Below are 17,671 nucleotides of genomic sequence, written 5' to 3' on the forward strand. Positions count from 1 at the left end.
TCTTTTATGTAGCTAATGCTCTTCATCTGTACTATATATTATCTTTTAGAACTAATTTGGACCTTTAATATTTTCATATGAAACTTATTTCTCAATCATCTTTTCATTGCATTTGATAGGAAACTGATATTTGTGCCTACCCACCCTCATCTTGGTTTAATGGCTTTATTGTAGTACAATTAAATTCTCTTTTACTCAGAATCCAGACCATCAACAAGCTTAGATAACCAGATATATTTTCAAATCTATGTGACCCTGAACCTCATCCGAAATGTTGTCAAAAGAAACTCCTGTTCAGTATGATTTTAGGGTTAAAAATATTATTGTATTCCAACTCTTTGATAATCTTCATTCAGTACTTATAGTATTTATCAGGATATTCATAATTACTCAGTTTTTCGGCCTGAAGTAAGTACGATGGTATTTTAGATGAATCGTTTGGATACATTTACACTCAAAGTGAAGTACAGTATATTGTTAGAGGCAATTTTTAAACAATTAGACCTGGAAAGTAATAAAAGAACACAAATGATGGCAGCCATCAGTCTTAAATCTTCTGTATTTTTCAGTGTCTAACACTGTGCTGAGTCCATAAAAATACTAAACTAACAAACCTTGATTGATAAAGAACTCACTGACAATGTGATTTAAGTCTTTCCCATGTGGTCTTGAGTCAGTTTTTACTGCTTGGGGTTCTTTAAGACTTAATTTAAGTGTTGTGCATATCCCAGTGAAAGAAGAATGTGGGCATCATATTCATTTCTACAGGGAGGAAAGTCTGTATTAGCATATTCTGCTGTAATGCCAGTAAGTTGAGATATTAATGATCATTAAATTTGTCTTATATACCTGTAATAGAGCCATAAAGTTCCCTGTTCAACTTTCTCTGTCAGTTGCGATGAGGAGAATCAATTTTTAATATGATAATTCCAAACCTATTCTTTATTCATGTATTCTTTTTCAAAGAGGAAAAACCACATCCTTTTTACTTTTTGGATAATGCTTTTTAAATATTTTATAACTTTTGTTTTGGCTATTCTAGTTGTCTAACATGACCCATCCTGTTAATGAGTTAAGCTCACTCTGACTTGTGCTAATGCAAGTCAGAAAAAAGTTACTACTCCTTGTGTAGTTAACTTTAAAATAGAGTTCTTATTAACTATTATTAAATCGCCCTCAACCTTTTAATAAACCAAAGTAGTTATATTTTACTGTGGACTGTCTCTTAAATGATTTGCAAAAAAACAATCTTGTAATCAAATTCATTTAAAGTAGGGTGTCCTAATGCCTTCCATATAGTGATTTAGTTTTGTCTTGGTAATATTCCATTAGCACTGGTGGTTTTTATTTTAAATCATGACATGGATTGTTAAGCTAGAGCATCAATAGAGCAGAAGTCGTTGGCATATACTAATTAAGATTCAAGGAATTTCTTAATTTTAATATTTGAAGATATAATTTGTAGGAACTTAAAAGATTTCTTTTCAAAATAGAATTGCCATACTTTAAAAACAATTTTTGGCCAAAAATATTTAAATATATTATAAAGAGAACAAAACAACTTCACTTTTTTAGGAGTTGCTTTTTGACCGTCTCATCCTTGAGGGAACAACCGAAATAATGTCTGTGCAATAAAGCCTACGCACTTCACTCCTAAAAGACCCGTTCAGAATTTATGCATTCCTCTTTCTGTTATTGTTTTGTTTGTTTTTTTTTAAACACACAACCATATTTTGTCACCTGGCTTCTCAGAACTGATTAGAAGCAATAAGTTGGAAAGCAGCAAGGCTGTAAAAGAAGTCAAATTCATGTTGCAGGAAACCACAGAAAATGGCTGATGGCAGGGGAAAACCATAGACTGTAAATCTACAGAAGGCAGATGAAGAACTCAGAAAGCATGATGTAAAGCCTCATAACAAAGTAACGAACACCCTTGCATATTGAGGGTCACACATAATAATTTATATTCATGTTGATAATTCAGTGATCAAGATAAAAATGAGGCTATTTCCTTGTTGAAAAATGCTGACATTTAAAAAGAATTTTAGTCAGCAATAACAAATACTTCATTTGAGGACTTTTAAGGAATAGAGCCAAATTACGGTTTGGGTCGCCTTCCTAAGGGGTTTTGTTTATACGGGGTTTCCACAGGTGTCTTATATAAGTAGCAAACATAAATTGATCCTATTCCTGCTGAAGAGACAGTGCCCTCAAGTGGAATTAAGACAAACACATTATAAAAAAAGAAAAAAAAAGAGAGAATCACTTTATGCTGCCTGCCCTCACTAAATATTGTGCATATATTTGTTGTGCATATATTTCGATAATGTTGACTTGAGGAGGTGCCAAGCCCTTTACCCTGTCTTGGGTAATCTTCATGTCTCATTCTGGCTTGTAGAGGGACAGACTTTTAAAAACTTTACCATTATAGCGAACCTCACTATCTACCAGTGCGTTCTAAAAGAAATGTTATTCCGTGTGTAGATTTGCCAGATTACACATTTAATCATTAAGTTAAATGGTTAAACTTAAAATTTGGCTCTTAAGTTTTAGGAGTATTTATTTTTTAATTCCAAGAATAAAATAGATAAATATGATAGTGCTATCATCTGCTGCTATTACCCAGAATAATGGAAATGGATATGGCTACCTCAGAGAAGGATGGAATAAATACCGTATTCAGAAACCAAATAGCCACATGCATGTGACAGAGAATACCTAAGAACTGTTGTTTTCAGTAAGATAATTAATTAACATAATGAATTAAAGTCTTTACTTGAATTGATGAAATTGTGTAGTTTTAAACCAGTGATTCAAGTAGGGTTGAGAAGGCTATTTTAATTGCAAAAGATTAGTATTCTTGTAAAAATTTTTAATGAAAAATTGAAACTGAAACAGAAATAATCTTTCATGTATTCCTTTCTAGTATACATAGTTAAACTTGTGGTATAAAAACATTTTATATTTGATGCTGTACTGCAGTTATATTTCTTCCTTATGTAGTCCAAGTTTTGATGGCTACAAAATTGATTTTTAAGTTATCTTTAATATAAGCAGATTTACAATATCTGATATTTATAATTGAGAGAAATTAAATGATAGCTATGATTAATACTATTAACATTTGCCTGAGGACAAAATGTACAAGATTAAGGAAATGAAACTGAGTTAGATAAAATGTTCCATTATCGAACTATGGTACACAGATAAATGAATTGTGGTTGAAGTTTCAGAATGTGATTTATGGTATTTTTATTGATAAAAATGTTCAATATAATAATTGTGATGAGTAACTTTTTACTTAAACTACCTGTACAGATATATATATATATATAAAAATAGCCTTTTTGATTTGTGTGTGTTGCCCAAATATAACAGCTTATCCATTTAAGTTAGGCAGGATCTATTAAAACTTCTACTTTTGAAAGTTTGAAAATGTCAGAATATGTATATAAGGTTATCTTTTACTAGAACTTGAATTCATAAATTTCAGTGCCTTGGAAACAAACATTATTGTATTGTCTTTGGAGATAATTTACAGTTGAATCTCCTTAATTAAATATGCAAGATTACAGTAGAAACAAGTAATATAGTATATCTTTTAACCTTTTAAGATATTTTTGGAAGTATGTCATTAGTGTGTGTTTTTTACTAGTCCAATGAAGAATTTAAAAAGTCTTTGACCTTAATTTTAGTTCACGTAGAGTGAAGTGTAAAGTTTCTTTTTGCTTGTCCTCCAGGCGTTTTGATTTGCTGTCTTTTTACAGCATGGACACCAAATTGCTAAAAACGTGCTTTGGGACTGCCAGTGAATTTATCTTTTGCGGTTTTACTACACACTTAGTAGTTCCCTTTTTTTGAGTTAATGTTTTGGAGTTGATATCACAATGAGTTCGGGCTTATGGAGCCAAGAAAAAGTTACTTCACCCTACTGGGAAGAGCGGATTTTTTATTTGCTTCTTCAAGAATGCAGTGTTACAGACAAACAAACACAAAAACTCCTTAAAGTACCAAAGGGGAGTATAGGACAGTATATCCAAGACCGTTCTGTGGGGCATTCAAGGATTCCTTCTACAAAAGGCAAGAAAAATCAGATTGGATTAAAAATTTTAGAGCAACCACATGCAGTTCTGTTTGTTGATGAAAAGGATGTTGTAGAAATAAATGAAAAATTCACAGAGTTACTTTTGGCAATTACCAATTGTGAAGAGAGGTTCAGCCTGTTTAAAAACAGAAACAGACTAAGTAAAGGCCTCCAAATAGATGTGGGCTGCCCTGTGAAAGTCCAGCTGAGATCTGGGGAAGAAAAATTTCCTGGAGTTGTACGCTTCAGAGGACCCTTATTAGCAGAGAGGACAGTATCGGGAATATTCTTTGGAGTAGAATTACTGGTAAGTTTGATAAGCCATTTTAGTGGGCTGTGTGTATGTGTGTCTGTGTCTGTGTGTGCACTCGTGTTTTTTCCCCTTTTAAATACAAAATAAATTTTCCCCGAAATCTTCTGTAATTTTTAATATTCATAATCCTTAGGATTTACTTTCTAATGGTAAATTGAGATAATGCGAAGATGCTGCATTGAAAACTTTTAAAAACTACCTACTATAGTAGGAAATGCAAGTAGATGATGTAATTATTGAAGACTTTCGTATCTTAGAAATTTTAACATTGAATGTTAAAAATGAACTCTATCAATTGTAAACGAATTCATTACTTAAAATTGTTAATTATCCTGTGATATTATCATCTGTAGGTTTCTCAGTTTTTCTTAAAGTGTACTATTAAGTAGTGAATTTTGGTTATATAAGTTGCAGCAGTTTCGACTTGCTTTTAGTTGTCCCTGGTAATATACGTGAAAATCATCTTGGAATTTGTTTCTACTGAGAAGAGAACCAAGCACTCTGTGATAATGTTTCCAAAATTAATATTAATTCTCAAGAACTTAAATGTCAGTTATATTTTGACATTCTTGCAAATAGAATTTCATGCCTTATTTGCTTTTTGATTTAATTTTTTAAAGCAGCAATTGTAAAACAATTGGAGATTTGAATCCTAGCTCTGCCATTTACTAGCTGGGTTACCAGGTTATTTAAGCAAGCCACTTCTCTAAATCTGCTTCCTCATCTGTAAAATAGTAATATTAATACACAACTTGCAGTGTTTTTGTGATATATAGATTCAGGATTTAGCACAGTGGCTGGCACACAGTAAGCGCTCAATAAATGGAGCTAGCATTACTGTCATATTAAAGGAAACTTTTCTTTTTATGACAAAATTTTTGTTAAAATCACAATGTAGAATCTAGCCCAAGCTCTCTCACAGTAGAGTTATGATTTGAAATTATCAAGTAATTTTATTTCAACATCAGATACAGTTTCTTCCTTATTTTTTAAACACCCTAAATTCAATATCAACTTCTAATAATTATATTTCTTATATATGTCATTTAGAATTTGTTCAGTGATTTCTCTGAAGTCCCCAGAGTGGATCTTTTTCCTTAGGGATCATCTTTCTCTATCAGTCAATCATTTTTTTTTTCTCTCATTTAAAAACTAGGAAGAAGGTCGTGGCCAAGGTTTCACTGATGGGATATATCAAGGGAAACAGCTTTTTCAGTGTGATGAAGATTGTGGAGTATTTGTTGCATTGGACAAGCTAGAACTCATAGAAGATGATGACACTGGATTGGAAAGTGATTATGCAGGTCCAGTGGACACAATGCAAGTTGAACTTCCCCCTCTGGAAATAAACTCCAGAGTTTCTTTGAAGCTTGGAGAGACTATAGAATCTGGAACAGTTATATTCTGTGATGTTTTGCCAGGCAAAGAAAGCTTAGGATATTTTGTAGGTGTGGACATGGTAAGAAACTTTTGAATTATGTTATCTTTGTGAATATATCTATTAGTTTTATGACCAATTTAGGTACAAATTAAACACTTTGAATATCTAAAATGGACTAATTTGTAGTAATTTAAAGAACACTTTCTAATTTGTCTTTGGTAAAGGAACATTGATAGGGGACAGGAGTCTAGCTATAGATTTACACTTACTCATTTTTCCTGTTTGAATAAACTGGAATAATGTTTTCAGTCTTTAAATTCGCTCTATAATAGCTGACCAATAAACAGAAAAAAACCCCACTGAAATATATTGCATGATGTCTTATTTTTCTTTATTTTGAAAAGGGTTTTTTTTTTCCTGTAATCTGTGTTTCTCTTTTTGTAATATTTTACTGAATTTAATTGGCTGATCTGATTTTAATGAGTAGTGTGTAAAAGTCATTCCTGGAAAATATCAATACCTGAATAGAGGAAAGGCACATTGCTTTAGAGGAAAAGACAATTAGAGTGTCTTCTTAGGATGTAATTCACTCAAAAGAGGTTTTTTTTTTCCTGTGGTAAAATATATGTGACATAAAATTTACCAATTTAACCACCTTAAAGTGACATTGAGTACATTCACATTTTTTGTGCACCCATCACCCCTATTCATCTCCAGCCCAAACTGAAACTCTGTACCTATTAAACAGTAACTCCCTATTACTCACTCCTTTCAGCCAGTATTCTGCTGGTAACCAGAATTCTCTCTGTCTCTGTGAATTTGCTCATTCTAGGTGCTTCATTAAGTGGAATCATACAGTATTTGTCCTTTTGTTTGTGTCACTTATTTTTAATGTTACCTTACAGTCATATTTGTTAATAATGGTTACATCCCAATATGGCAACTTGGACGATACCTGTGGGATTAAGAGAAGGAGAAGAAAAAGTCTTGAGAACATTTTTCTCATAGATTGAAAATTCGGACAAGAATTTGTTAGGTATAATGAAGGAAAATCATGCGGAATTATTAAATACTAGAAAGAGTTGGGAGAGGATGTAATAGACTTGTACTCACGGTGTTTTTAGTGAGTTTATTTTTATCAATTATTTTTATCAATTCAGGTACACTTTTTAGTAGGATATGAATGTTCTAGCGTAAGTTTCTCTTACGCTGTGCTTGGAAATTCTAGGAAATTCTATTTGATACCGATTAGTTAGACAAACGTTACTATGTTGTTTGGACAAACACTTACTGAACATTTACCGTGTGAGAAGTTAGAGCCAGCGTAGAACATGTGGGTCCCTCGGGATAGCTAGAAATAAAGCACATCTTTAAACCATTATTCTTTAAATATTCAGAACTTGTTTAGAGAAGAGATTGTGGGCTGAGTGGAGGGAAGGTTGGAGAAAGAGGGCCACTGGTCATTGGGGTTAGTTTCCTCTTGATTTAGGTCATTTGGACCTTGAACTTGGTAAAAGCCATTTAGGCCTGTCGCCCCTTAGATGGCAGTCTAGGGAGCATCTTGTTTACTTGGGGCAGGCTGCCTAGTGATTGCACCGCCAGCTTCTCCCCCTGCCTCTGTCTGTCTTCCAGTTGGCTTGTGCAAGCATTCATTCCAAACCCCTCTAGTGCACTCCTTGAAAGGAAAGTTCTGGCAAATGCAATAGTGTTCATCTCCTATTTCTGATGACATTTCGCATGCTGTCCATATTGGTGCTCAGGGCAGTTGTCTGACTGGGCCGTCTCTTAATCTGGCTCCGTGCACAGCACTTGTAGAGTGCTGTTCGTGGAGTACATTTTTATAATTAATATAAAGATCTCCATTTTGGAGGGGATTCTTGCATACCCATAAAATGACAAAAGAACAATTAAAAAAATAGACTTTCTGTCTACAGAAAGGCACACAGGAATTCAAATCGAATATTTAAGTGCTCAGGGAATGTGAAGTGACTAGAGCAAGCTAGGGTTAATTAGGGGCAGATTTCTGGCTGAAACAGTGTATGATTAATACATCTACCTATGTAGATGGATTGTTATTGTATAGATAAGTATTGTCCAGTGAAATATGACAAATGCTTTTGATCCCTTGCTCATCCATGTGTTTACTATGGCTTGATTGTTCTTGGATCTCATTTGTTGGAGGATCCTTTTATGGAAAATACAGACTTTCATATTTACGTTTTGTTGAGGAGGGTTTTAAAGTTTATTCTATTATTTAATTTCTAGGATAATCCTATTGGCAACTGGGATGGAAGATTTGATGGAGTACAGCTTTGTAGTTTTGCAAGTGTTGAAAGTACAATTCTCTTGCATATCAATGATATCATCCCAGGTATGTTTTCTTTGTGTTTTAAATATTATGAAGGCAGAGCTTCTAAGACATATTTCGTTATGAGGATGTAAATATAAGCTTCAAGATGCATTTTTGGAACTTGACTTTTATATTATGGAATTGTTATTACATAGACTATCCTTCCTTACCCCCAAATAAAAACAATATTTAAAGATTTGCATTTCTAAAAGTATGTGAGTGTGGGGTAGCATTTATTCATTATTGTTCACTTTTTCATTACGTGTCCCTTCTAAGTGGGTGAAAAAAAAACCCTTTCTGATAATTACAAGGGTCAGAAAATGTAATAAACTGCTACCTGTTCGAGTGAGAGCCTGGTTTAAACTAGAAGCCTTTAAGCAGAAGTTGGTCATTTAATATAATCTAATATACTGTGGAGAGGATTCTTGCTGGATGCCCTACGATATCCCTTCCAGTTTTGAGAATGGCGTAATTGATCAGGCTTCATGACTCTGTAGTCAGAAACAGATCACTCAACTTTTACATCTTAAAAATAATCTTAAGCAACCTTTTATTTTACCCCAAACAAGTAGCACCTAATGGCTGCTGTCAACTAATTGGTAAATTCCTATTGATAGCAGCATCAACATCACCTTCTCCCTGCTCTTAGTAGAATTCCAATTATAAGCTAGTCTATTGGTAGTCATGGAACTAACAGAGACAATCAGAGGTGGTGATTCTTATTGAGCATTGAAGGTCTGCATTCAGTAGCCACAAATTATGAATCTCTTAATTAGATTGGACATTAATTCTTAATTAGTTTCTACATTCTTGACAAACTTATAAGGTAGGTCTTAATTATCCCCATTTTGCTGATGAAAAACTGGGGCTTAGATAGAGATAAGACTGACAAGGATCAAGTAAGATCCCGGTTGATTCTGGTAGAGCCAGAATTCCAATCCAGACTTGTCTGATTATAAAGCTCTGCCCTGTCAGTACCTCCTCACCCCACATCCTGTGTGTACTTAGGATATGAAGCCCTGCATAGAAGAACATGATTCTCAGCCTGACATGTATACTTGGGAATATTGTTTCCATGGAGATGTATTTTGTCTTTAATTCTTTAAAAGCTGAATTTTACTATAGCAAGGATCACAACTGAACAAAATGGTTTTTTTGCTTCCAGTGTTACTTCATTATTGTTGATTTTGACACATAACACTTTTGAGTTCCCCAAAACTCAAAAGGTCATTTCAGGTCCTCAGTTTCTTTTTTTGTAAAAATGAAGGAGCTAATACTAAGTGATCCTTGAGATGCCTTCTAGCCTGCCCTCTTTGTCCTTCTTGTTTCCCTGTTGGCTTGGCAAGTAATAAATGCTTGTTTTTGCTGAGTTAGGAAATGCTTTCTACGTTAGCTTTTAGTCTTACAGCAAGAATACATTTATTTAGTTGGAGGTATGGGATTCAAATGATAGCTTTATTTCGATTTTGCTTTGTAAAACTCTGACATACTTTGTTTTCCTTGACTTCTTTAAAATCAGTTTTTAATTTCTTACACATTGGATTCTTAGCTATTTCTTTGCTTCCCTTTGGAAACAAATGGTTTACATTCAGTGGGAAGCATACATGTGCTTGACATTTTATCTGGTAATATTTAATTTACCTTTTCATGACTGCTTATGGAAAAACACAATTTGTGATCTTATAAATCAAAATACTTTTTAATGTTACAATAAATGCTTATTGTTTAAAAAGCAGTTTTGTAAAAGGTTGTTCATTCATCAAATATTATTAAAGCCTTACTTAGGCTTCTTTTAGGTGTTGAGGATATAGTAGGAAGCAAAACAGGTAAAAAGGTCTTCCCACATGGAGGTTTTATTCTAGTGAGTGAAGACAGACAATAAATAAGACATATGGTCAATTAGATGGTGATTGCATGGAGAATGACAAGGCAAGGTGGAAGGGGAGTGCTGGGTTGTGAGGGGTGGGATTTTTCTACTTTATATAGGGTAGTCCCAGTGAGCCTCTCTAATGTGGTGACATTTGAGCTCTTGACATGGAGATTTGAGGGCTTGGCCAGCTTGAGGAATGGCAAGGGGTTCATTGTGGCTTGAACGAGGGAGAGTGATAGGAGAGGTAGTGGAGCTGGACCAGGCAGGGCCAAGTGGGCTGGTGTATGGATTCTTGGCTTTACTCTGAGGGAGATGGGGAGCTCAGGTGGGTTTTGAGTGAAGGACAACTTAACCCTAACTTACATTTTAAAATGATCGCTTTGGCTGTGTGTTAGAAGGCAGAAACGGGGAAATCAGGAGGAGGACTGTTGCAATTATCCATATGAGAGATAGAGGATGGTGGCTTGGATTGAGGTGGTATATTGGGGTGGTATATATTATATTGTTTAGTTTAGTCTGTTTTTAAACTTAGTATAAACAGAGTCACAGTGATTGTATTCTTTAATGCTTGCATCATTTACTTAAAGTGTATTTTGAGAGTCTTTCCTGTAGATGATGGTATTAGTAGTCTGTTCACCCTCACTGCTTCATAGTATATTTCATTGTGTGAATACTTCATGATTTAATAACCCATTCTAATGTTAATGGCTGTTTGGGTTTTGCATATTTCCGTATCCTCTTCAACACTTGGTACTGATTAATATTTTTGCCAATCTGATGCCTTTGGGAAATGGTATCTCAAGGTGGTTTTAATTTGTAGTTCCCTGATTACAAGTAGGGTTGAATAACTTTTCATATGTTTATGGAACATTTGTGTCTTCTATTAAATACCTGTTTGTGTCTTTGCTCAGTTTTCTGTTGATTTGTTTGTCTATTTATTGATTTATGAGTTCTCTATTTTAAACTTTTAATAAATATTTTTTCAACATTTTATTATGAAATTTCAAACATATGGAAAAGTTGAAAGAATTTTATACTGAACATCTCTATTCCTACGACCTAGAGTCTACAATTAATATTTTTGTACTTGCTTTATCATCTATTTACCCATCCCTCTATCCATGCACTGGTCCACCTTTTTTTTTAATGCATTTCAAAATAAGTTACAGACATCAGTACACTTCCCCCTAAATACTTCAGCGCACATATAATTAACTAGAGATAAGTATTTAGGGTTTTTTTTCCTTTTGAGATAAAAGACGTACATGTAATGAAATATACATTGTATCATTTGAGTTTTGACCAATACAAATACCCTTGAGTTTAGTAACTATCAAGTTACTAAAATAATTTTTAATAAGAAATGCATTCACATAGCTCAAATCAAAATAATGAAACAGTATAGGAGGGTATCTTGTTTCCATTCTTATCCCCTCTGCTCCAGTTGCCCCCTCACTCCACTCCTTGCCTCCCACTAGTAACTATTTTTTTTGGTTTCTTGTATATCTTTCCAGAGTTTCTTTATACAATATAAATACATAGTCTTTTTCCCTTTTTAGGCATGAAGCATAGTATTTACGCTGTTCTGAACGGTGCTTTATTCTCTTCACTCTATATCTTGGAGCTCTTTGTGTATCTGAATAGAGAGGTTCTTCTCATTATTTACAGTGTTTATTTTTCCATTGTATTGTGGTTCCATAATGTATTGATTCTTGTTGATGGATATTTGGATTGTTTCTAATTTTTTACTATTACAAACAATGCTGCATAGCTTTGTACATATATATTTTCCACATGTGCTTAGCTTATCTATAGGATAAATTCCCAGAAGTGGGATTGTTTGGTGAAAAGCTGCATGGATTTGTATTGTTCTAGATACTGCTAAACTGCTTTCAGTAGTGGATATAACACTTTATATTTCTACCAGCACAGTGTGAGGGTGATTTATTTATTTTTTTTATTTTGTTCTTTATTTTTTTATTGAAGTATAGTTGATTTACAATGTTGTGTTTCTGGTGTACAGCAAGGTGATTCAGTTTTACATATATATATATATATATATATATATATATATGCGTGTGTGTGTGTGTTTGTGTGTGTGTACACACACTCAAATTCTTTTCCATTATGGTTTATTACAGGATACTGAATATAGTTCTGTGTGCTATACAGTAGGACCTTGTTGTCTATCTATTTTATGTAGTAGTTTGTTTCTGCTAATCCCAAACTCCTAATTTACCCCTTCCCCACCCCCTTTCCCCTTTGGTAACCATAAGTTTGTTTTCTATGACTGTGAGTCTGTTTCTGTTTTGCAAATAAATTCATTTGTATCATTTTTTAGATTCCACAAATAAGTGATATCATATATTTGTCTTTGTCTGACTTACTTCACTTAGTATGATAATCTCTAGGTCCATCCATGTTGCTGCAAATGGCATTATTTCATTCTTTTTTATGGCTGAGTAATATTCCATTGTATACATATACCATATCTTCTTTATCCTTTCATCTGTCGATGGACATTTAGGTTGCTTCCATGTCTTGGCTATTGTAAATAGTGCTGCTGTGAATATTGGGGTGCATGTATCTTTTTGAATTAGAGTTTTCTTCAGATATATGCTTAGGAGTGGGATTGCTGGATCATATGGTAGCGCTATTTTTAGTTTTTTTAAAAAATATTTATTTATTTATTTGGTTGCACCGGGTCTTAGTTGCGGGAGGCAGCATGAGGGCTCCTTAGTTGCGGCATGAGGGCTCCTTAGTTGTGGCATGTGAACTCTTAGTTGCGGCATGCATGTGGGATCTAGTTCCCTGACCAGGGACTGAACCCGGGCCCCCTGCATTGGGAGTGTGGAGACTTATCCACTGCACTGCCAGGGAAGTCCCTCTATTTTTAGTTTTTTAAGGAACCTCCACACTGTTTTCCATAGTGGCTGCAACAGTTTACATTCTCACCAACAGCATAGGTGGGTTCCATGAGGGGGATTTTTTATAGCCTTGTCATAAATTTTTTTTCCAATCTGATAGGTGAAGGATATATTTCAGTATAGTTTTAATTTGCATGTCTGTGATGAATGTGGTTGAGCATCCTTTCGTATGGTTAAGAGAAATTTGTATTTCTCTTTCTGTGGACTGTTTATACATATTTACTGTCTATTTAAAAAAATTGGATTATCATTTTTTTTCTTACCAATTTCTTCTTTATGTATTAGGGTTGTAAACTCTTTTGAGATATGAGGTGCAAATGTTCCTGTCTCATTTGTCCCCAACCCTCATTTGTCATTAGTGTTTTTAATTGTTTGCTTATCTGATTTTCCTCATTTTTAAACATTGTGATAAAATATATATAATAAGATTTACCATTTTAACCATTTTTAAGTGTACAGTCAGTGGCATTAAGTATATTTACAATGATGTGCAGCCATCACTGCCGTTTCCAGACCTTTTTCATAATCTCAAACAGAAACTCTACACCTATTTAGAAATAGCTCCCCATTTCTCTCTTCCCTCAGCCCCTGGTAACTTCTGTTCTCTACTTTCTGTCTTTATAAGTTTGCCTATTCTAGATACCTCATGTAAGTGGAATCCATACAATATTTGTCCTTTGTATATAGCTTATTTCACTTAGTTTAATGTCTTTTGACTTTGCTTTAGGTGATTTTTGTCACGCAGGATTTAAAATTTTTACATAGCTGAATTTATCAAATTTGTTAGAGGCATCTGGATTTTGTCATTCCAAGGTTATAAAGGAATTTCCCCATGTTTTCTTCTAGTACTCTTGTGGTTTTATTTTTTACATTTATATCTTTGATCCATTTTTATTTTATATGGTGTATGATGTGAAATATGGATCTAATTTAGTTTCCACCCCCTGCCCAGATAGTTACCCACTTGTCCCAACACCATTTATTGAAAAGTTCATCTTTTTCTTCCTCCTTTGAGATGCCACTTTCATGATACTAAACTCCCACATATACTTCAGTTATTTCTGGACTTTCTATTCTGTCTGTTCATGCTTCAGCACCACATTGTTTTTAATGATTCATTATAATATGTTTTAATAAGAGCCCTAGTCCTGTCTCATTGCTCTTCTGAGTTTTCCTGTTATTCTATATTGTCTTCTAAAAGTTTAATAGTTTTGCTTTTCACATTTAAGTGTATAATACACCTAGATTTTATTTTGTGTAGGATATGAGGTACATATACCCAATTTTCTCTACCATGCTTGCTGGGTATAAATCAAGTTTTAACATAGGTATATATGGATCTCTTTCTGTGGTCTACTCTTTTTCTACATTAAGACCTCTAGGCGTTTATCATCATAGCTTTAGAAGAAGTCTTACAGCTGTAAGAGTACATTTCCCTTCTTGTTCTTTTTTTTTTTTATAACTAAACAGATTTATTAAAATTAATAACCAGGTGTTTTAATTGACATCAGAAGAGCAAAACAATAAACCCTGAGCTTGTTCTTTTTCTTAATGAGTGTCTTGGCTGTGATTGGCCTTTGACTCTTCACTGTAAATTTAACAGTCAGCTTATCAAATACTATGAGAGTTCCGTTGGGATTTTGATTGGAATTGCAGTTAAGCTGTGGAATAATTTGAGGAAAATTGACATTTCTATTATATTGAAACTTCTAATACATGAACAATGTATAGCCTTTCATTTGTTTAATCTCTTTTTAGTAAAATTTTATAATTTTCTCCATTTCTTGCATGTATTCTGATACATTATAAAGTAAAACATATTTTCTAATAGTTTTTTGGTGATAAGTAGAAATATAGTCTACTTATAAAAACAGTTGTATTGAGATCTAATTCACATACCATATAATTCACTAGTTTAAGCCATACAATTCAGTGTATTGTAGTGTATTTACAGATACGTATAGTTATCACAGCAATCAATTGGAGAACATTTTCATCAACTCAAAAAGGAACCCTGTACCTTTTAGCTATAACTCCATTATCCCTTCATCCTCCTCAGTCCTAAGCAACCATCAGTCTACTTTCTGTCTCTGTATGTTTGCCTGTTGTAGACATTTCATATCAATAGAATAATATAATCTGTGCTCTTTTGTGACTGACTTCTTTCACTTAGCATAATGTTTTCAAGGTTCATCCATGTTGTAGCATATATCAGTACTTCATTCTTTTTTATGCCTGAATAATATTCCATTGTAGTAATATACCACATTTTGTTTATCCATTCATCTGTTGATGACACTTGGGTTCCCTCCATCTTTTGGCTATAATGTATAATGCTGCTACAAATATTCGTGTACAGGTTTTTGTGTGGATGTATGCTTTCATTTCTCCTGGGTATATATCTAGGAATGGAATTGCTGGGTCATACGGTAGCTCATGTTTAATCATTTATGGAACTGCCAGACTGTTTTCCAAAGTGGCTTCACCATTTCGCATTTTACAGCGGTGTATGAGAATTCTGATTTCTTCTTCTTTTTGTTGTTATTTGACTTTCTGATTCTAGCCATCCTAGTGGGTGTGAAGTAGTATCTCAGATGACTTTTGTGTGCTGAGTTTTGTTATAAGCAATCTTATTAAAGTCTTTATTCACAGTTTATCTGTAGATTACTTTTTTAGTAGCAAGTCATTATCATCTGCAAATACTGTTTTACCTCTTCCTTCTAATCCTTATATCTTTCATTTTTAAAATATGGTTTTGTTATCCTGGTGTCCCTGTAAATATAATATTGGATAGAAGTGGTGATAGCAGGCATCTTGGCCTTGCTCCTGATCTTAAAGTGAATGCTTTCAGCATTGCACTATGAAGTATGATGTTCATCATAGGATTTTATTGTTGTTGCTGTCATTTATCAGATTATAGAAGTTACCCACTGTTCCCCATTGTCAAAGTGTTTTATCATGAGTGGATATTGAATTTTATCAAACTTTTTTCTTTATCTATTGAGATAGTCCTATGTTTCTTTTCTTTTGATCTGCTAATTTTCTAATATTAAATTAGCCTTACATTCCTGATATAAGTCCAGTTTTATCATGTGTCAGGCATTGCTTGGTCCAGTTTGCTAATTTTTCCATGTTTCAGAATTAAAGAACACATTTGCATTGCATGTTTAAAAATTTTTTTACATAATGCCCTGGAATGGGCTTGCCTCAGGAAGGGCCTGTTCCTTGGAAAGTGTTGGGGTAAAATTAAAAAAAAAATTTTTTTAATGCATGTGTTTAAATTAAAAAACATTTTTGTTTGGTAAAGTACATATGGCATAAACTTACCATCTTAACCATTTTTACAGGTACAGTTCAGTGGTATTAAACACATTCATAATTTTGTATAACAGTCATCACCATCTGCCTCCTTAATGCTTTTCATCTTGTAAAACTCTGTACCCATTAAGCAGTAAACGCCCATCTCTCCCCTACCCTCAGCCTCTGGCAACTGCGGTTCTATTTCCTGTCTCTATGATTTGGATTACTCTAAGTACTTCATTTAAGTGGAATTGTACACTATTTCTTTTTTAATGATTAGCCACTCCACCCCGCCACTCCTTGGTAACCACCACTCTACTCTCTGTTTTTCTGAGTTTGTCCTTTTCAGATTCCACATATAAATGAGATCATACAGTATTTGCCTTTTTCTTCAAAAAATTAAAAATAGAATTACCCTACAATCCAACAAGCCCACTTCTGGATTTATATCCAAAGGAAATGAAAACAGGATCTCAAAAAGATGTCTGCACTCCCATATGCATTACAACATTATTTACAGTAGCCAAGATATGGAAACAACCAAAATGTCCATCAACGGATAAATGGATAAAGAAGATGTTGTGGAATATTATTTGGCCATGAGAAAGAAGGAAATCCTGCCATTTATGACAATGTGGTTGGACTGTGAGGGCATTATGCTAAGTGAAATAAGGCAGACAGAGAAAAACAATCTTGCCAGAGGATTCTCACTTTCATTTATTCAAAAAGCCATCTTCTGGATTTCTTAATCCTTTCTAGATATATTGATTTTCTGTTTCAGTAATTTTAAAAATTATTTTTTCTTTGACTTTTTGTGGATTTATTCTATTTTTTTCTAAACTGTTTAGTTTGAATGCTTAGCTTGTTAATTTTTAGTCTTTTTTTCTAGTGTAAAGCATCTAAGGCTATAGATTCTATGTACCCAACTACTTACATTCCATAACATTTGATATATAGTTATCTTGTTACCATTAAATTTGAAGTGTTTTGTAATTTCCTTCATGATTTTTTTTAATGTAATTCATCAACTATTTTAAAATGTACTTTAAAAATTTTCAGGTGTCTGTTTTTATCATTATTAATTTTCAATTTGATTGATATGGTGAGAGAATATGATACTAATCCTTTGACATTTGTTGAGGCTGGCTTTATGGCCTAGTATGTGATCAATTTTCAGAAATGTTCTGTGTGTACTTGAAAAGAATGTGTTTTCTTCAATTGGAGTTGCATGTAGTTCATGCATATTTTATATGTCCCTTAGGTCAAGCTAATTTATTATGCTATTCAAATTTTATGTATCATTACTGAGTTTTTAATTGTGAGGTCTAACAGTTACTGAACAAGGTATATTAAAACATCCCCCTGTGATGATGGATTTGTTAATTTCTTCTTAATTCTATAAGTGTTTGCTTTAATTTTGAAATTGTTAATTTGCTGCATACAAGT

The 17,671-nt window shown here is 33.5% G+C and overlaps 1 protein-coding gene across 7 annotated transcripts in view; it reads left to right on the forward strand.

Annotated features, from left to right (window-relative positions):
• CYLD (CYLD lysine 63 deubiquitinase) overlaps positions 1-17,671 on the forward strand; it is a 59,191-nt gene that overhangs the window by 2,653 nt on the left and 38,867 nt on the right. For 5 of the 7 annotated variants that reach the window (XM_059904397.1, XM_059904401.1, XM_059904395.1 and 2 more), the window contains 3 exons: positions 3,741-4,391; positions 5,554-5,856; positions 8,044-8,149. In XM_059904397.1, coding sequence (XP_059760380.1) covers positions 3,888-4,391; positions 5,554-5,856; positions 8,044-8,149 — 913 coding nt within the window. In that variant the 5' untranslated portion in view covers positions 3,741-3,887. The remainder of the gene's footprint in view (positions 1-3,740; positions 4,392-5,553; positions 5,857-8,043; positions 8,150-17,671) is intronic. The other 2 variants (XM_059904398.1, XM_059904402.1) reach the window with 2 other exon arrangements.

Source organism: Balaenoptera ricei, chromosome 19, assembly GCF_028023285.1.
Source record: "Balaenoptera ricei isolate mBalRic1 chromosome 19, mBalRic1.hap2, whole genome shotgun sequence".
Classification (NCBI taxonomy): domain Eukaryota; kingdom Metazoa; phylum Chordata; class Mammalia; order Artiodactyla; family Balaenopteridae; genus Balaenoptera; species Balaenoptera ricei.